Here is a 21,939-nt window from a genome sequence, read left to right as displayed (position 1 = left end):
TAGCATGCACATGCCTGCACGAGATTCGATTGGATTGCAACACCACACTCCTACTTCTGTATGGCTGTGATAATGCAGTCCTATCACCATTATACACACAATTTATTGTACTGGCAGAAAGATTTTTCAACAGCAGAATAGGTTTTGCTTTACGGGCTTACTGCTGAGCCTTTTTGGGACTGCTCATTAAGCAAAATGCATGTGGTGCAATATGGTGTAAAACAGGCCGCGTGAGGTGGCTGCAATTTGTCATAGCATGTGTCTGTTTCTTGGTGATCTACTGTCAAATTACTCATTCTCTTATTCTGTTTTGTTTAGTGTCACAGTTCTGCTGTGCTTCCTTTCATACGTTGGCAGTCACTATGGTTTAAGTTCAGGAAACTGATTGCGTACCTGCAGTATATTATTAACATGACTGGAGCTCTTGTCTTTTGTGGCCCTCCATGCAGTGGTGGTTCTCGAGGCAAGATCAGTCAAATTTAATTATACAGCTCTTAATCACAAGAGCTTCAAAGATCCACAGTTGATAAATCTTAAAAAGATCCCCTAGTGCAACCCCCCACCCAGACTTCAAGATGACAAGGAAAGACAAAAAAAAAAAAACATTTTAGGGGAAAACGACCCACAGATGAGTGTATGACCAGGCTCAATGGGTAACACTGTCCACATCACATAGTGCTAAAAAATGTTCGGCACAAAAACGTGCCTGTCCATTTCATAAAATAATTGCATAATAATTGCATGCATTGCATGATAATATGCCAGGAGAAGTGGGCCTTCTGGATCAATTGGATCAATTTTACTTAGGAGACCTGGATGGGATCAGCGGTTTTGTCCGGCAATACCGCTGACCCCACGGAAATGGAGCATAAGGGACATTATGTTCCATTTCCGCGCCATATAGACAAATAACAATGAGAACACTGTTATAGCATCAGATGATGATGTTGAGAGAGATGAAGAGAAGCAACTTAAGAGTGTCACAGAGGGAAAGCTAGAGGACCTGGGAGACACTTTCAGATAGAAAATAGACCACATAAAAGAGAAACAGATGAAGATACTGAGAGTGAGGAGGCTGCAATACAAGCTGAGTGAGAGAATATACAGGTGCTGCATGGGAATCTATAAGAATGAGACCATTGGCTTCCTGAGGGGGTGCGGGGTACCCACTTACATGCTATGTATATGCGTATGCTTTAATATTTCTTTTTTTTTGTCGTCTGCTTTCCCTTTCGGCTTTTCCCTTCAGGGGTCATTTAACCTTGTTTTGTGCATCATCTTCTCTCACACCAACTCCCTTCATGTCCTCTTTGACAACATCAATAAACCTCCTCTTAGGCTTTCCTTTCGGTCTCCTGCCAGGCAGTTTAAGACACAGCATCCTTCTACCAATATAGTCACTCTCTCTCCTCTGGACATGTCCAAACCCACTCAGTCTTGCCTCTCTGACTTTCTATCCAAAAACCTCTAATATGAGTTGTCCCCCTGATATACTCATTCCTGATCCGATCTAACCTGGTCACTCCCAAAGAAAACCTCAATATCTTCATCTCTGCTACGTCAAACTCTGCTTCCTGTCTTTTCTTCAGTCGCACTGTCTCCAGTCCAAACATCATGGCTGGTCTCACCACCGTTTTATACACTTTTCCTTTCATCCTAGCTGAAACTCTTCTATTACACATCACACCTGACATTTTTCTCCAGCCGTTCCAGCCTGCCTGGTGGCGCTTCTTCACCTCTTTTCCACACTCTCCGTTGCTCTGGACAGTTGACCGTAAGTACTCAAAATCCACCACATTTGTTATCTCTTTTCCCTGTAACCTCACTCTGGTACTTGGGTCCCTGTCATTCACACACAAATATTCCATCTTGCTGCGACTGACCTTCATTCCTCTTCTTTCCAAGGCAAACATCCACCTCTCTAGTTTCTCCCCAACCTGTTCCCTGCTCTTGCTACAAATCACAATGTTATCTGCAAACATCATTGTCCAAGGAGATTTCTGTCTAACATCATATGCCAGCCTGTCCATCACCATAGCAAAGAAGTAGGGGCTCGGAGTTGACCCCTGGTGAAGTCCCACCTTGACATTGAATTCCTGAATCACACCGACAGCACAACTCAAAACTGTCTTACAGTTACTGTATCATACATGTCCTCCACCACTCTGACGTACTTCTCTGTCACTCCAGACTTCCTCGTGCAATATCGCAGTTCTTCTCGAGGCACCTTGTCATTCGCTTTCTCCAGATCTACAAAGACACATTGCAGTTCCGTCTGACCTTCTCTGTCGTTCTCTATCAGCATCTTTAATGCAAACACTGCATCTGTCGTACTCTTTTTTGGCATGAAACCATACCGTTGTTCACAAATGCTCACTTCAGAACTTAGTTTAGCTTCAACTACTCTTTCCCATAGTTTCTTTGGATGTTTCATTTGTTGTTTTTAGTCAATTCTCCTAATTCCTTCAATGTCACCCAGGTACAGCATCATTTTTTCTCAGCTGCATTGTCATGGCGAAAGGTGTCATTGCATGGCCACAAGAATTCTATCTGTCTATCTGGTTCTCTCTTGGGAGTTTTGCATCAACTCTGGCTATTTCACCAAACGGGTGTTTTTGTGATGTCTGCATTCCCTACAAGTTGCACATTGATGCCATTACTTTTCAGAAATTCCTCCTCCCAGCGTGCTTGAATGAAGTAATGCGGTATTTGGCATTATCACAGTTTCATAGAACTTGATCTGTCTAATTCTTATTAAGCAGGAGATGTTTTTCCGATGGTGATGCTTGATTTGCGTCACCGGAGGTTGTTGGCGCTCAGCACTCTGCGATTGTAGCTAATGATCAGAATCATAATCAGAATCAGAATCATCTTTATTGCCAAGTATGTAGAACACACAAGGAATTTGTTTCCGGTAGAACACGCTGCACTAGTATCGTCGTCAAAAAAACTGCTAAGTGGCACTATACAGTTCCATTTTGGCTACTGTTGAAGAGTTCAAAGAGTTAATGGCTTGGGGGAAGAAGCTGTTTAAATGTCTGCTGGATTTGGTGCGCATGGATCGGTAAGAGTTCGGTATGAGAGTTGTTCCTCCATATCATTTATCATTATCTTTATTTTAATTGAGAGTTTGTTTCATGTACAATTCACCGAGAGTACTGACAAAGAATGAGAATCTGTGCGTGCATGTAGCCTTCATTTTGACACTTTGAGAACTGGCTGGTTGGTCAAACATTTTTTCATGGACATGCATTCATCATCTGATGGCTGTTCACATACTGTGTGGGCTTGCAGTTCCACCTTCCAAATCACATGGCAGTAAAACAAGGTGAAAAAAATATGGACACAAAAACATAATGTTTCATACTCAAATCAACTTCCTGTATGTCATAGAAATATGAGAAAGCACTAGGATTTTTTTTGCATTCCTTTTTAAAAACAATCCATCCTTTAATGATGTTGCATTTCATGTTTCGAGATACATTCTGAATCATCCTTTCGTGCTGAGATGACCAGCCCAACATTGAACAATTTAGCTCCTTTTTTTTGCTGTTCTAGACAATACAAAAGTAATGGCTGTCATTTTTGGAATGGTCTCTTGTTCGAAAAAAACAGCTCTAATGACTACACAGTTACCTCCCAGTTCATCCCTGCACTCATTAAAGTATCTGCAGGCTATTTAATGCAGGTGTGTCTGAAAACGGATGTTTTCAGTACACTCTGAAGCTAATAAGGTATCACATTGACTCAGCACTATTTGAGCCATTTGAAGTCAAAGTGCAGAGGGAAAGGGGCAAAGCATGTTTCATGGCTTCGTGTTTACGTGATTACCTGACATAAAAATACTGTACTGTACACTCTTTGTCATACATACTGTAGAAATTGTTGACCATTGTTGTGTTCTTACTGATGGGACATGACTGAGAGGTTCTGGCTTCATAACCTCCAACTGAGTAGTCCAAATTAAATTGATCTCAGAGGAACCTGTAAGAAGAAGGAAAGGCAGTAGCCACTCATCAATCAAGGTTTCAGAAATAGGGGAGAAATTAGAGAGAAGCCACTTATAAGTCCAAGTGTCACACATTGAAACCCTTATTGCACGGAACATTACGCGGCAAAAATTAAGTAATTGTTCACAGATGCTTTCCTTTCTTATTGATGGAACTCGAAAAAAGGCTTGGAAAAAAGAGGCCCATTTTATTAAGGGAGCCAAGCTTGCAGGGGGATGGCGTGATTAAGCTCACAGCTGGCATTGCTGCCAAATAGCCGTTTTGACATGGGCTGAATTAAGTATTGCAACCTGGTGATTTCCCTCTACAGCTTGTTCGTCATACTCATGGAACAAAGCATTCACATTAAACCCAATTCGAAAAATTTTGAAGACTATTTTATATTTAAAAAAAACTAGAAAGAAGCTGATTAAAGTATGTAATTTACATTTGGGACAACACATGGCATGAAAGGGGGGATTCATTTTTTAAAACAACCAGAACCTGGTGTATTGTACTGTAATAACAAAAAAAAAAATGATATTTTTCCATGATTCCAATGTTCAGTTCATAAATCATAAGTCGTAGTAGGTCTCCACAAGGCTTCAATGCATGCAATCAAACAATCAAAGAATGAAAGTGTTTCACAAGACCTCGAATAAACCTCCTTCACTTGTTCACAAGAATATGGGCACGCAAGGGCGCAGAGGTGAAAATTAACCAGCTAGGCACAACTCACGCACATGTTAGTTCAAAATAATACCCTGATGAATGACTAGCATTGAAGGTAGAGAAAAGGAGTCAAAACATATCAGGTGAGCACTCACTAACTGTGGGTACCCTCAGTGGTCATTCAACAGATGTCAGAAGGAAAGAATAGGGAATGAAACCCAACATTCTCAAGATACAAAAAGGAGAGGAGTAGTTGGTAACACAGAATATCACGTAGAGAACACCACAGGGTTTGTAGAGAGGATCAAAGACCTCATATTGGAACCTGAGGAAACTTTGGCATCATACGATGTGACTTCTCTCTTTACATCTGTCCCAACCCTAGCAGCAGTCTCAGTGGTGAGGACGAGACTGCTGGAGGTCGTTTCTCTGCATGAAAGAACCAACTTAAAGCAGATCACATCTGCCAATTATTGGAAATCTGCCTTAATACTACGTATTTTCAATTTCGGGAGAAATGTTATAAACAAATTCATGGTTGTGCTATGGGCTCACCAGTTTCACCCATAGTGGCTAATCTGTACATGGAAGAGATGGAGAAACAGGCCCTCACATCTTTCCCCGGGACAAAACCTAGACACTGGTTTAGATATGTGGACGATACTTTTGTCATAATTAAAAAACAAGAAATTCAATCCTTCACAGATCACCTCAACTCTGTAGACATCAACATTAAATTCACTCGTGAGGACATTAAAGAGAACCAACTAGCCTTCTTGGATTGTAAAGTAATTATAAAAGAGGACAGAGCGCTAAAAACAGAAGTCTTTAGGAAGGCTACGCACACTGACCAATACTTACTTTTTGACTCTGACCACCCTTTACAACACAAACTAGGAGTTATCAGAACCCTCCAGCATAGGGCTAAACTAATACCAACTAGCAGTGAAGGTAGAGAAAAGGAGTCAAAACATATCAGAAGAGCACTCACTAACTGTGGGTACCCTCAGTGGTCATTCAACAAATGTCAGAAAGAAAGAATAGGGAATGAAACAAAAAATTATCAAGATACAAAAAGGAGAGAATTAGCAGTACCTTACATTGCAGGAGTTTCTGAAAAATTACAGAGTCCTTTGGCAACACAAAATTCCTACTTATTTCAAACCGATAAACATGTTAAGGCAAAAATTAGTGCATCCAAAAGATAGGCTACCAAATGAAAAACAAAGTAATGTAGTTTATTCAATACATTGTAAGAATGAAAATTGTAAAGAGCAGTACATTGGGGAGACTCAACAAATTCTCAAAAAAAGACTTTATCAACATCGCAGGGATAATACAAGTGGGCCTCAATCGGCATTACATTTGCACCTAAAAGCTAGCAACCACTCATTTGACGACAAAGAGGTTAAAATCTTAGCGAAAGAACATAGATGGTTTGAAAGGGGGGTAAAAGAAGCGATTCTTATAAAACAACAAAATCCTTCATTAAACCGGTATGGTGGGGTGAGGTTCAATTTGGATCGTTCATACAATAGCCTGCTTAGGCAAAACAGGTTAGGCAACATTCGTAATGCTGATGAGGTGATACCGGTGGGAGTGGGGCAAATGGGCCAGTCGTTAGTCAGGAATGTAGGAACAATCAGTGGGGCCACAGGGAGTGGTCCTCTGCTCCCCCCAACCTGAGAGTAGGGACCTATCATAGCTGTGTCCGGCGCCGCCATGTCTGGACATTAGGGATATATAAATAGGGCCGATACGACCAGTCAGACTTTAGTTTGCTGACAAAGCCTCTGGGATAGGAGGCGAAACGTCCGAAACCTTCAAATTTGTACAGATGACGGCTGAAGAAACCTCCTCATCGATGGACCATTCCTGTACGACTGAGAGCTTACACAGACGAAATACCCTGATGAACTAAAGTAACGTGAGGCTGGGCATAAAACACACTCTCAAGCTGGGTGGTGCCAAATTCTGTAGTCAGTGTAAACACAAGAGGCAATTTTGAGGTAGACCAGATGATTACAGTCATCTAATGGATTTGTAATATACGTGTTGGGATGGTTGATGAGTTTATTGGATTGGATTGATTTACCTCTATTCGTCTCGCAGTGGAGACATTTACATTGCACAGCAGCAAAGTGATGAAAGGAAGATGAAAGGAATAGGAAAGGAAAGAAAGAAGTAGAAAAACAAAATAAAGGACCTTCTGGAAAGGTAGCCACTCTCGCGGCGCCATCTTGAAGCTAAAAGAACAAAAAAACGCAGACAAATATAACAAAGATACAAAGAGTTTTAAGCACTTTCTGTACCCTCTTTGTTACATGAAGCGGTTCTAGATGAAAGAGGAGAAGATCAAAGCGGCCTTTTCACCAGTGGATCAGGGACTTCATGGACGAATGTGCACGTCTACGACAAACTATATGTTCAAAGCCAACACGAAGCTGGAGCATCCATTGATGAATAAAAGACTGTCTCACATCTCCTGTCTCACATAAAGCCGCTTAAATTCCAAGCTGGGACAGTTTCAAATACGCATCGGCGCTCTGCACTGATGCTCCTTTCTTCTCATCGCGGGCTCTTCAAGCCATGCCTCCATCCAGCCAAAGACTGTCCAACAGCACAAACCTTTCCGCTGAACATAGTGGAGCTGTGAAGATGCTGCTCATGACAGGCGCGAAAAAGCACAATTGCCCCAGAGCTGTCCAGTGATAACAGTCAAATGGCTCCGACATTTCTCCCATTCAAAAACAGTACTGGCATATTCGTGCTGCGGAAAAGGCACGACTGCTCAGCACAGTCTCATGGCCAAAAATGCTGAAAAACAATCCATATCCGTTCCAAACAACGCACAACAACAGTAAGTGACAAAAGAAAACACAAAAACAAGACAAAAAAACAAAACAAAGCTCATGAGAGAACTTGCTGACGGCTGCCTACTTGGGCGCCAAAATAATACGACATGTTGATAAAAAGGTTTCTTCAACCATCATCTGTACTGAAGGTGTTGGATGTTTCGCTTCTTATCCAAGAAACTTTGTCAACAAACTAAAATCTTACTGGTAGTTTAGGCCCTATATAAAAAAAAAAAAAAAAAATCCTCGTCTCACCCACCATGGGTGGTGTCTGTCCCCATTTCAGCTCGGGTCCTCTACCAGAGGCCAGGAAGCTTGAGGGTTCTGCGCAGTATCCGTGCTGTTCCCAGCACTGCGCTTTTCTGGACCGAGATATCCGATGTTGTTCCCGGGATCTGTTGCAACCACTCGTCGAGTTTGGGGGTCACTGCCCCGAGTGCTCCGACCACCACAGGCACGACTGTCACCTTTACCTTCCAGGCTCTCTCCAGCTCCTCTCTGAGCCCTTGGTATTTCTCGATTTTCTCATGTTCCTTCTTTCTGATGTTCCCATCACTCGGGACCGCTACATCCACGACAACGGCTTTCCTTTCCCCTTTATCTATGACCACGATATCTGGTTGGTTGGCCATTACCATCTTGTCGGTCTGTATCTGGAAGTCCCACAGGATCTTTGCTCGGTCATTCTCCACCACCTTGGGAGGTGTTTCCCATTTTGTCCTTGGGGTTTCCAGTCCATACTCCGCACAGATGTTTCGGTAGACTATGCCAGCCACCTGGTTATGGCGCTCCATGTAGGCTTTCCCTGCCAGCATCTTACACCCTGCAGTTACGTGTTGGATTGTCTCAGGTGCCTCTTTGCACAACCTACACCTTGGGTCTTGTCTGGTGTGGTATATCCCTGCCTCTATGGCTCTGGTGTTCAGGGCCTGCTCTTGGGCAGCCAGGATGAGTGCCTCTGTGCTGTCCTTTAGGCCAGCCCTCTCTAGCCACTGATAGGACTTCTTGCGATCAGCCACTTCTGCTATGGTTCGGTGGTACATCCCGTGTAGGGGCTTTTCCTCCCATGATTGTCCCTCTTCCAGCACCTCATCCTCTGTTCCCCATTGACTGAGACATTCTCTGAGTACATCATCCGTTGGAGCCTTCTCTTTGATGTATTCATGGAGCTTGGATGTTTCATCCTGGACAGTGGCTCTCACACTCACTAGTCCCCGGCCTCATATATATATATATATATATATATATATATATATATATATATATATATATATATATATATATATATATATATATATATATATATATATATATATATATATATATATATATATATAAACTATATAAACTTTTATATATATATAAACAACTGGGAGACCAACAACATTGTTCCCACTGAAATAGCCGCTATATATATATATAGCGGCTGGATAGCTCAGTTGATAATGCATCGGTTTGGCATATGGGAGACGAGGGTTCGAATCCCACTTGTGGCAGAGAAAATGAGCACAATGACATCATCCAGTGTGGGTCCTTGGGCAAGACCCTTCACGCTAATGCCTACCTCATACAATGATGAGAGACAATAAATGGAATGACATGCCGGCTCAGACGTCGCCCGGCCAAACAAGGTCTGCGTCAGGTGCTGGGGAACCAGAGCACCCTGATGAAAAATGGGCTACTGGAACAAAGCGGAGATGGACGAGATGCGATAACATGGCTCTGTTGGAATGCTACTACTCAAGCAACCCTAGTCAGAGGGGTTACATGCGGAGAATGGGGGCTGAATGGTTACTTCGAAACCCACAGTCACGGTTGACCACGAAACAACTAGTAGCTCAGTGTTCCAATATCCACAAACGGCAATTGCTATCACAACTTGAGATTGATGAGGTACAACACAAATTCCGAGGTGAAGGGCCCCAGGCTGCCACATCACAGGAAGAGGTTCAACCAGAGATTGGGAGGCAAGCCCCAATGAATAATGAGATTGGGAAGCCAGCCCCAATAAATGAAATGCTGAGCGAGGCAGCAAATGACCTGAGAGATAAGATAATGGCAAGAATGAAAACTGGGCAACGAAGGCACCGATTACAACGGCTATGTGAAGTACCACCTGAAAGTCTCATGGAAACTGTGAATGCAGCACTGAGAACGATCCCGACCGGAACGATCACGGAAACCAATGAGCTGATATACACCTCAGCATCAGTGATCCTAGACATGCTTGGCTACAAGAGAAACCATGAGAGCCACGAGATTCATTACCCACCATGGAAAAGACGGTTGGAGGCCAAGATCAAGGCGGCTCGGAAAGATGTGAGTCAATTGACGGAGACCCAGAGAGGTGTGAATAAAAGGCCAATACCCAAGAGGTACATGCAGATAACCATACCTGAAGCACTCGAAACTGCCAAACAAAGGCTCCAGGCCTTGGCCAGTCGCCTAAAGAGGTACACGAAAGAGAATGAGGCCAGAAGAATAAACAGGCTGTTCGCAACACAACCTGCGAAAGTGTACGCTCAGTGGCAGGGTTCTAACAGCAGAGCAGACCCTCCAAGGCTGGAAACTGAAAGATACTGGAAAGGCATATGGGAGAAGGAGATCGCACATAACAGCAGTGCACAATGGCTGGTGACTCTGAAAGAGGAGCACAGCAACCTCCCTGAACAGAACCCAGTTACTATCACAGCGGCAGATATACAAGGAAGAGTCTCAGGTATGAAAAACTGGACGGCACCAGGCCCGGATATGGTCCACACCTATTGGCTAAAGAAACTCACAGCTCTCCACGAGCGCCTAGCAGCACAAATGAACCAGCTGCTGATGGATGGGACTCACCCAGGATGGCTAACCGAAGGGCGAACAATCCTGATCATGAAGGATTCCTCAAAGGGTGCAGTTCCTTCCAACTATCGGCCAATAACCTGTCTCTCCACAACATGGAAGCTCATGTCAGGCATCATTGCGGCTAAGATAAGTGGACACATGGATCAATACATGAGCAAAGCACAGAAAGGCATTAGTAGAGATACTAGAGGTGCCAAACATCAGCTGCTGGTTGACAGAACAGTCGCTCAAGACTGCAGGTCCCGACATACCAACCTGTGCACAGCCTGGATTGATTACAAGAAAGCATATGACTCGATGCCACACACATGGATCAATGAATGCTTGGAGTTGTATAAGGTCAACAGGACCCTGAGAGCCTTCGTTGCAAACTCGATGAAGATGTGGAAAACCACACTTGAAGCCAATGGCAAGCCACTAACGCAAGTGTCCATCAAATGTGGCATATACCAAGGTGATGCACTCTCCCCACTGCTGTTCTGCATAGGACTGAACCCCCTCAGCCAGATAATCGCCAAGACAGGCTATGGATACCGCCTCAGAAATGGAGCTACGATCAGTCACCTCCTCTGCATGGATGACATCAAGCTGTATGCTAAGAGCGAAAGGGACATAGACTCCCTGATCCACACAACCAGGATCTACAGCAGTGATATCGGAATGTCATTCGGGCTGGAGAAATGTAGTCGGATGGTGACTAAGAGGGGCAAGGTAGTTCACACTGAAGGGGTCTCACTCCCTGAAGGAACAATAGCAGACATTGAAAACAGCTACAAGTACCTCGGTATACCACAGGCCAATGGCAACCTCGAATTAGCAACAAGGAAAGCGGCTACGACCAAATACCTCCAGCGGGTGAGGCAAGTCCTCAGAAGCCAGCTCAATGGCAAGAACAAGACCCGGGCAATAAACAGCTATGCCCTGCCAGTGATCAGATACCCTGCAGGAATAATAAGGTGGCCAAAGGAAGAGATTCAGACCACAGATGTTAAGACCCGAAAACTCCTCACCATGCACGGAGGGTTCCATCCCAAGTCCAGCACCCTGAGACTGTACACAAGCCGTAAGGAAGGAGGCCGGGGACTAGTGAGTGTGAGAGCCACTGTCCAGGATGAAACATCCAAGCTCCATGAATACATCAAAGAGAAGGCTCCAACGGATGATGTACTCAGAGAATGTCTCAGTCAATGGGGAACAGAGGATGAGGTGCTGGAAGAGGGACAATCATGGGAGGAAAAGCCCCTACACGGGATGTACCACCGAACCATAGCAGAAGTGGCTGATCGCAAGAAGTCCTATCAGTGGCTAGAGAGGGCTGGCCTAAAGGACAGCACAGAGGCACTCATCCTGGCTGCCCAAGAACAGGCCCTGAACACCAGAGCCATAGAGGCAAGGATATACCACACCAGGCAAGACCCAAGGTGTAGGTTGTGCAAAGAGGCACCTGAGACAATCCAACACGTAACTGCAGGGTGTAAGATGCTGGCAGGGAAAGCCTACATGGAGCGCCATAACCAGGTGGCTGGCATAGTCTACCGAAACATCTGTGCGGAGTATGGACTGGAAACCCCAAGGTCAAAATGGGAAACACCTCCCAAGGTGGTGGAGAATGACCGAGCAAAAATCCTGTGGGACTTCCAGATACAGACTGACAAGATGGTAATGGCCAACCAACCAGATATCGTGGTCATAGATAAAGGGGAAAGGAAAGCCGTTGTCGTGGATGTAGTGGTCCCGAGTGATGGGAACATCAGAAAGAAGGAACATGAGAAAATCGAGAAATACCAAGGGCTCAGAGAGGAGCTGGAGAGAGCCTGGAAGGTAAAGGTGACAGTCGTGCCTGTGGTGGTCGGAGCACTTGAGGCAGTGACCCCCAAACTCGACGAGTGGTTGCAACAGATCCCGGGAACAACATCGGATGTCTCGGTCCAGAAAAGCGCAGTGCTGGGAACAGCACGGATACTGCGCAGAACCCTCAAGCTTCCTGGCCTCTGGTAGAGGACCCGAGCTGAAATGGGGACAGACACCACCCATGGTGGGTGAGACGAGGATTTATATATATATATATATATATATATATATATATATATATATATATATATATATATATATATATATATATATATATATATATATATATATATATATATATATATATCCCTACTGTCCAGACATGGTGGTGCTGGACTCTGCTATGATAGGTCCCTGCTCTCAGGTTTGGAGGAGCAGAGTACTACTCCCTGCAGCCCCACTGATAGTTCCTATTGTCCTGACTAACGACTGGCCTGATTGCCCCACTTCGACCGGTATCACCTCATCAGTATTACTAATCCTATGTTGCCTAAGCAGGCTATTGTATGAACGATGCAAATTGCACCTCACCCCACCAAACGGGTTTAATGAAGGATTTTTATGAAAATCGCTTCTTTTACTCCCCTTTCAAACCATCTGTGTTCTTTCGCTAGGCTTTTAACCTAATTGTCGTCAAATGAGTGGTTGCTAGCTTTTAGGTGAATATATACTGCCGATTGAGGCCCACTAGTATTATCCCTGCAATGTTGATAACGTCTTTTTTTTTAGAATTTGTTTAGTCTCCCCAATGTACTGCTCTTTACAATTTTGGGGAGACTAAACACATTCTCAAAAAAATACTTTATAAATTTATTGTTGAAACAGTCGTCACAGCATAATTGGAGAGGAAACACTGTTCTTTGGCATACAGTATATGCAACCGATATTTTTTTAACCTTCAGGAGGAACTGAAAAAAGAAAGAAAGATCCATTAAGAGTCAATAAAACCATAAACATACACTCTCCAGCTGGAAAGGGGGGTTTGAGTAGAGCTGTAGAAGGATGAAAATGGCTTTCATAGTGAAGTGGGGGATCAGAGAAGACAAACAGCATGGTTTTGCAACATCCTCACCCTGTCCTTTACTTTCAATATTGTGAAACTATTGCTGAAATGACAAAGAAAAGCCAAAGCAATCAAGTTTCCTACAGTTGACTGCAGCTTCAAACCAATTTATTCCTACATGTTGTAATCCTGCATGGACAGGGTTGAGGTTGGAGTTTGTAGACCTAAATCGAGCAAAAGTGGGGGGATTTTATACAATACACAAGGAAACTGTGTGTGTTTATGAAATTTCACTTGGTAAATGAAAGTTTCTTACAGGCATGAGTAGTTTAAATCCAAGGCAACAATCTGTCGAAAGTATTTGTAGAATATGCCGTCTGTGCTTTCATATTGCTTTAGCCATACATTTTCAGCTTTGAACATATGTTTGGAGCACGCAAAACACTATTGAGGGGAGATAATACATGACTGTGAACATCGGTTTACATGTACCACATTGTTTGACTCCATTTTAGTTCAGAGGACATATGATCTGGAAACACATTTCACTCTTCGTCTGTGTAAGCCATTCATGGGCAAACTATGGCCCGCAGGCCACATACGGCCCGTTAGCCTTTTTACTCCGGCCCGCCGAATTTGTCCATTATTATAGTGAAAACAGTGTCTGAAACTCATGACAAAAAGTTAGCATACACCGGGCATAAAGTTGCCTGCCCCATTATTCACAACTTGGAACACAATAAGACTAATCAAAAAAAAAACATTGTTGCAAAGTATAATGGATTTTTTTAAATTAAGGATGTACCTCCCACAAATGCTCCCTTGCTTAATTTATGGTAAATATCCCTTGCTGAAGATTTTGCTCCAGTTGTCGTTTGTCCATACACTGTTCGTCATGGTGCACAATGCAATGTTTGCGTTGCATTGTCTGCTACAAGCCACGTGAACTCCTCTTTGTAAGCGCCTTTCAAAACTCTCAAGGACACTTTACAGTCACGGCATAATGTACGTTTACCTTTTGTAGCATCATAAATTTTGTTAGCTTCTTTTGAATCTTTCTTCTGGGGCTGAGGTTCTGTGGATCTACTTTGGAAAATGATATGCAAATGCACTACATTATAATGCTCGGGAAAGTCCGGAAGCAGCAAGCAGGCTTCTGATTGTCTGCCGTGCCAAATATGCAAATTGTCAAACGAACCGAAATTCCGAAATTTCCAAACCGAACGAGGATTTCGAAATCGGAATAATTTATTCCGATTTCAAAATCTTCAACAAAGATTTTCTTTATTGATTTTTTTTTTCTTGAAAAAGTTGTCGGCCGCCCGGGCGGAGACCTTTTGAAAGTTGTATGCCCGACTTAAAAGTTGCACGCCCCGGGCGTACGGGCAGTCTTTATTGACCCTCCTTTATTAAACGTTATTAAACAACCGTTATTAAACCTCGTGTTTTTCCATTTCCATGCAATGCCTACGTTTCCCCAATAGATGGTGCACTCAAAAAACATTGATCGTTGTTGGAGTGGAGCGTATTTCTCTTTATTTCACTTTATTTTTCACTTCGTTTCACGTCACCATTAAGCCTTTCTGTGAAAATGAACGGACCAAAGAGAAGGAAAGTGGATAGTGAATGCCGAGTGTTTAATATGGAGTAGACAACAAATCACTGAAGTCTGATGAACGGCTGTATGTCTGATATTCCAAGAAGTTGTTACGGTTTTCAAAGAATACAATATCAGCCGTACGTGTGCGAGCAGACGTTTAGCGTCATGAAAATAAATAAATAAAATATCAATAAAGCCCATCACAGATTCGAGTTAGTTGACCAACACCTCAGATCTGTCCTGAGAATTGCCACAACAAAATTAACTCCAAACTTGGATGCACTGGCAAACAACTGGGAGACCAACAACATTGTTCCCACTGAAATGGTGAGTTTTTCTGCTGTGTTATGAAAAAATGCATATGGAAAATTTGGAAGTGCATCTTTTAATTAAGAGCAATGCGCATTTACACACATCAGCGGTACAGTAGCTTAATTAACACGCCGCACATCGCTCTTAAATTAATTTAAATTTTAAGCAGCACGTAGGATATTTAATACAGAAAGTCCGGAAGAAAGAAGCAGGCTTCTGATTGGCTGTCGTGTCGAGTATGCAAATTTCAGATGCAGGTAGGATATTTAATACCGCCTATGTCTGTTATTGGCAACGATACACGTGTACTGTTTGCGCGTGAAGGCGAGGGCGTCCATGGTGAGTTTGGAGAGCGACAATGGTCAGGACAATTCATCCAAGATTTTGCGGTGTTTAACACAAGTAGATATTATTGAGCTTGAGTATTTCGTTGTGTAATAATATGTTTTGAATGTTGAAAGTGATTCAATTTTTCAATGAATTTTGATTTCTTTAACTTTGCACCTTTGATTGAAACTTATTAAAAACAGACGCAATCTTAATAAATCACAGTGCGTGTGTTATTTTAATCTATTTACATTTCCTCCTCCTAGTATCTGTGAAATAGTATGTACATGCCATATCTTGCATATTCCTTGAGACAAATTTATTAACTGATAAGGGCTATTTTTACATTTGAAAGACAATTAGTAAATTCTGTTGGAGTGTTGTAAGTAATGCGAATTTCAAATTTATCAAATTTTAGAACACATTGTGGCCCGCGAGTCAAAAAGTTTGCCCACCGCTGGTGTAAGCTCTCAGTCGTACAGGAGTGGTCCATCGATGAGAAGGTTTCTTCAGCCGTTATCTGTACTTCTTTGAAGGTGTCGGACGTTTCGCTTCTTATCCAAGAGGCTTCGTCAGCGAACTAACATTTTTGCTGGTAGTTTTGCCCCGATACATATATCCCTACTGTCCAGACGTGGCGGTGCCAGACTCTGCTATGATAGGTCCTTGCTCTCAGGTTGGGGGAGCAGAGGATTTAGTGAAGGGTTTTGCGGTTTTATGAAGATATCTTCTTTTATAGAGAATCAACTTTAAACTTCTTTTTTATACATTTAAAGCCATCCATAACCTTGCCACCCCATACCTATTTGACCTTCTTCAAATTTCTATTCCCTTCGTTGCCTCAGATCCTCTTCCTGTCACATCTCGTCGCCGTCCTGGGCGCGCCCCGCCCCTCCTGTCACCTCCTCCGCTGCTCCCCGGAGACGGCCCCTCCCATCATCACTCACCTGGGTTCCCACAGCTGTTTGTCATTCCTTTGATTGTGCCTTCTGACTATATTTGCCGATCGCACACCACCGTCTTCGTCTGAGTATTCTGAAAGCCACCCTTGCTACTGCCTTGCCGTCAGGTCTGCCTTTATCTATCACAGTCACTTACCTCATCCTGCTGTTATCTGTGCATGCGTCTCTCAGTAAAGAATTTTGTTCCTGAGTATCTGTCTCGCCGTGTATTTTGGATCCTACCTCCCCGCTTTCCTTCGTCACTCGAGCCCTGCCCTCAAGCCTCAAGTGACGTGACATAATACTCCGACCTACTCATGGATCCCATCGGCGAAGACAGATTCCTCGCCGCCCTTACCATACAAGCGGAGCGTTCGAGCCAGTTGGCTCAAGCCATCGCGGAAACCAGCCAAATTACCACCACGCTGGCTCAACGCTTCGAGGCGGCTGAGACACGCATTGCTGCCCTGACAGCCCAGTCTTCCCCGCCCATGAGTAGGCACGCTCTACAACTACCTCTCCCCTCACGCTACGCAGGCGAAACCGGGCGCTGCGCTCAGTTTTTAATGCAGTGCACGCTCGTGTTTGAGCAACATCCATACGCCTATGTTAGCGATGAGGCGAAGGTAGCCTTCATCATCAGCCTGCTCACGGGAGAAGCCGAGACCTGGGTGCTGGCTGTCCGGGATTCCCGACCGGAGCTGCGCACCTCGTACCCGGACTTCGTCGCCGAGATACGCCGGGTCTTCCATCATCCGGTGACGGAGTTCGAAGCTGAGGGGAGACTACTCGACTGCGTCCAAGGGGCCCGTTCGGCCGCGGAATACTCCGTCGCCTTCCGCATCCAGGCCGCTGGCAGCGGCTACAGCGACCGAGCGTTGAGGGGGGTGTTTCGTCGCGGTTTGAACGTCGATCTCAAGGACGAGTTGTCTACCCGCGACGCTGGCACCACCTTCGACGACCTGGTCGCCATTGTCATCGGCCTGGTTCACCGTCTTCGGGAGCGGCAGAGGGAGCAGCGCGGCCGGCGGCTCGACAAGCCCCGAAGCCGGTCCCGGTCTACCACACCCGGCAGCGAGCGCGTGCGGCGCCGGAAAAAATCCCCCGAACCCATGCTGATCGGGGGAGGGAAGGACCGCACCAACCCCGGGGCTCGTCGCACCCAAGGCCCCCAGCCTAAGACCTCCGGCCCCCGCAAGTCCCCGTCGAAACGGCGACCACGACGACCTCTGCAGGTCAAACCCACGACTCCCGTCACGCGGTTGGAGCTGGACAGCGAACTAATTGTCCCCTCCAGCTCCCAAACCGTGCGGGCACTAGTTGACTCGGGGGCCGACGGGTGCATCATCGACCACCAGCTGGCTGACTCGTTGGGCTGCCAACTCATCGATCTCCTTCCCCCCAAGGAGATTGTCGATCTGGACGGTCGACTATTGGCCCGAGTCACCCACCTCACGGCCCCGCTTAAACTCAGGGTGGCGGGCAATCACGTTGAGCACCGCCAATTTTTAGTTATGCCCTCCCGGAACGCGCCGTTGGTATTGGGTCTCCCCTGGCTCAATACCCACGACCCGTCCATCTCCTGGGAGGGCCCCACCATTCAGGGCTGGAGCCCCTACTGCTACGCCAACTGCCTGCGGTCGGCAACGGCAGGGCGAGACCCCTCCCGCGGTGGCCTGCCCGAGGCCATCTGCCTCAAGGGTGTGCCAGAGTGTTACCACGACCTGCGGGAGGTGTTCAGCATGGACAACGCCCAATCCCTGTTGCCTCACCGACCGTATGACTGTGCTATTGATCTGCAGCAAGGGGCTCCATTACCGGACTCCAGACTTTTTCATATTTCACAACCTGAACGGGAAGCCCTGAGCACCTATATAGACTCCTCCCTAGCAGCGGGACTCATTCGCCCGTCACGTTCTCCGCTGGGCGCAGGGTTCTTTTTTATTGATAAGAAGGACGGATCCCTGCGCCCTTGTGTCGACTACCGGAGTCTGAACGACATCACCATCCGCAATAAATACCCTCTCCCCCTCATGGACTCAGCTTTCGCGCCCCTTTTCGCTGCCATTTTTTCAAAATTGGACCTCCGTAGCGCCTACCATCTGGTCCGCATCCGTGAGGAAATGGAAGACAGCATTCAAGACGCCATTAGGGCATTTTAAGTATGTGGTGATGCCGTTCGGACTCACGAACGCGCCCGCCGTTTTTCAAAATCTCATCAATGACGTGCTCAGGGACTTCCTCAATGTCTTTGTTTTTGTTTACTTAGATGACATTCTCATTTTATCTCATTCTGCCGAAGAGCACCGGCAACACGTCCGACGGGTCCTGGCGCGGCTCCTGCAAAACCGGCTCTACGTGAAGGCAGAGAAGTGCGAGTTCCATGTCCGCTCTCTGTCTTTTCTATGGTTCGTCGTGGAGTAGGGGCAGCTCAGGGCCGACCCCGGCAAAACTAAAGCGGTGGTAGAATGGCCGATCCCGAAGACGCGTAAACAGCTCCAGCGGTTTTTCGGGTTTGCCAACTTCTACCGCCGCTTAATTCGCGGGTATAGTCAGAAGGCACTCCCCCTCACTAACCTCACGTTCACCAAGATTCCCTTCAGGTGGACGCCCGACGCTGAGGGGGCATTCAACCGCCTCCGTCTAGCCTTCACCAATCCCCCTGTTCTGCGTCATCCCGACGCGGACCTCCCGTTCACGGTCGAGGTTGACGCATCCGAGTCCGGAGTAGGGGCCGTCCTGTCCCAGCGCTCTCCCACTGACCAAAAGCTACGCCCATGCGCCTTCTTCTCCCGCCGGCTCAGCCTCGCCGAGGCTAACTATGACGTCGGCAACCGGGAACTGCTGGCGGTCGTCCTGGCTATGCAGGAATGGAGACACTGGCTTGAGGGAGCGAAACACCCCTTCACCGTCTACACGGACCATAAAAACCTGGCGGCCATCCGGTCTGCCAAGAGACTAAACTCACGACAGGCCCGATGGTCACTCTTCCTCACCCGTTTTAACTTTTCTCTCACCTACTGCCCAGGGTCCCAGAACACCAAGCCCGATGCCCTATCCCGCATCCATGAGCCGGCAGAAAGGGAGGAGACCACCACCAACATCCTGCTGGCCCAGCGTATCCTGGGTGCCCTGAGGTGGGAGGTCGAGAGGAAAGTTCAGCAAGCCCAGGGGACGACCCCCATCCCCAGGGTCTGTCCCAAGGATCACCTGTCTGTCCCCCTCCCTCTACGCTCAGAGATGCTCACCTGTGGGCACACCTCCAAGATAGCCTGTCACCCGGGGGTCAACAGGACGATTCAACTCATCGCTCAACGGTTCTGGTGGCCGGGGTTCAGGAGGGACATCACCCTTTTCGTGAAGGCCTGCCCGACCTGCGCCCGTGGGAAAGCCTCCCACCAGCCCCTACCGGTACTGTCCAGACCCTGGTCCCACATCTCCGTCGACTTCGTGACAGGCCTCCCTCCCTCGGTCGTCCTCACCGTAGTGGACCGATTCTCCAAGTCAGCCCACTTCGTCCCGTTAACCAGGTTGCCGTCCGCCATCGAGACGGCTCAACTCCTGGTTAACCACGTCGTCCGTCTCCACGGGATTCCGACTAACATCGTGTCGGACCGGGGACCGCAGTTCGTGTCCAAGGTATGGAAACGTTTCTGTCGGTCCCTAGGGGCGTTGGCGAGCCTGTCGTCGGGATACCATCCCCAGACCAACGGACAGACGGAGAGGAAGAACCAGGACCTGGAGGCGGCCCTCCGGTGCGTGTGCCTCCACAACCCGGCTTCGTGGGCCCTACACCTACCTTGGGTGGAGTATGCCCACAACTCCCTGGTCTCCGCAGCCACAGGTCGGTCCCCATTCATGTCCGCCTGTGGCTATCAGCCGCCCTTGTTTCCCACCCAGGAGGGCCAGGTGGAGGTCCCGTCTATTGAACATCACCTTAGACGGGCCCACCGAGTCTGAAAGGAGACCAGGGACGCCCTGACACGCACCGCGTCCCGGAATCAGTGGGTGGCGGACCGTCATCGGTGACAGGCACCCAGCTACCAGGTCGGGCAGGAGGTTTGGCTGTCCACGAGGGACCTTCGGCTAGCAGGGACTTCGGCCAAACTGGGCCCACGCTTCACGGGTCCCTTCCCCATCGAGGCCATCCTCAGCCCGGTCTCGGTGAGGCTCCGGCTGCCACCCACCATGCGGATCCACCCCGTATTCCACGTTTCCCTCCTCAAGCCAGTGGAAACCAGCTCCTTAGCCCCCACGCCCACCCCCCCCCCCCCCACCTCCCCCCCGGATGTTGGCCGACGGACCGGTTTACACCATGCGGGAGATACTGGACACCAGGGGCATGGGCAGGGGAGTGCAGCACCTGGTCGACTGGGAGGGCTACGGACTGGAGGAACGACAGTGGGTCCCACGTGCCTGGATCCTCGCCCCGTCTCTCATCCGGGCGTTCCATGCGGCTCACCCATCCAAACCTGGTGGGCCGCCAAGAGGCGTCCGTTGAGGGGGGGGGGGGGCACTGTCACATCTCGTCGCCGTCCTGGGCACGCCCCGCCCCTCCTGTCACCTCCTCCACTGCTGCCCGGAGACGGCCCCTCCCATCATCACTCACCTCGGTTCCCACAGCTGTTTGTCGTTCCTTTGATTGTGCCTTCTGACTATATTTGCCGATCGCACACCACCGTCTTCGTCGGAGTATTCTGAAAGCCACCCTTGCTACTGCCTTGCCGTCAGGTCTGCCTTTATCTATCACAGTGACTTACCTCATCCTGCTGTTATCTGTGCATGCGTGTCTCAGTAAAGACTTTTATTCCTGAGTATCTGTCTCGCCGTGTATTTTGGATCCTACCTCCCCGCTTTCCTTCGTCACTCGAGCCCTGCCCTCAAGCCTCAAGTGACGTGACACTTCCTCCTTCCACCCCTGTGTGTCCCCCCTCCCCGTCTCAGCACGATGTGGGACAGACTTTCAGCTGCTCTGCCCCCAAACTCTGGAACTCACATCCTCCCAACATTCGTAACAATGATTATCTTCCCACTTTCAAATCCCACCTTAAAACCTATTTAAAACTGCATTTTCTGTGTAGCTCTTTCTCTTGTTTCTATTTATAATTGTATTTTATTTATTGTATTCTATTTGTGATGGTATTTTATTTATTATAGTACCTACGCTTGTCTGCGACTGTAAAGTGTAACTCGTAGTTTTTCAGAAACCCCTGCAATGTAAGGTACTGCTACTCCTCTCCTTTTAGTATCTTCAGAATTTTTGGTTTCATTCCCTTTCTTTTCTTTTGACATTTGTTAAAAAAACCACTGAGGGTAACCACAGTTTGTGAGTGCGCTCCTGACATGTTTTGACTCCTTTTCTCTACCTTTGACGCTTGTTGGTATCAGTTTTGCCCTATGCTGGAGGGTTTTAATAACTCCTAGTTTGTGTTGTCGAGGGTGGTTAGTTTCAAAAAGTAAGTATTGGTCAGTGTGCGTGGCCTTCCTCAAGACCTCTGCTTTTAGCGCTCTGTCCTCTTTTATAATTGTTTTACAATCC

The 21,939-nt window shown here is 46.9% G+C and overlaps 1 protein-coding gene across 1 annotated transcript in view; it reads right to left on the bottom strand.

The window, feature by feature from the left end:
* The window catches only part of cdh13 (cadherin 13, H-cadherin (heart)), a 377,317-nt gene that overhangs the window by 4,975 nt on the left and 350,403 nt on the right, over nucleotides 1–21,939 (bottom strand). Inside the window, exon 15 of the mRNA XM_088997038.1 lies at nucleotides 3,875–3,984. Within this exon, the coding sequence (XP_088853164.1) occupies nucleotides 3,875–3,984 (110 nt within the window). The remainder of the gene's footprint in view (nucleotides 1–3,874; nucleotides 3,985–21,939) is intronic.

The sequence above is a fragment of the Hippocampus bargibanti genome, linkage group LG05 (assembly GCF_051943395.1).
Source record: "Hippocampus bargibanti isolate YZ-2025 linkage group LG05, ASM5194339v1, whole genome shotgun sequence".
Taxonomy (NCBI): domain Eukaryota; kingdom Metazoa; phylum Chordata; class Actinopteri; order Syngnathiformes; family Syngnathidae; genus Hippocampus; species Hippocampus bargibanti.
This window is presented reverse-complemented; position numbering and strand designations above follow the sequence as displayed.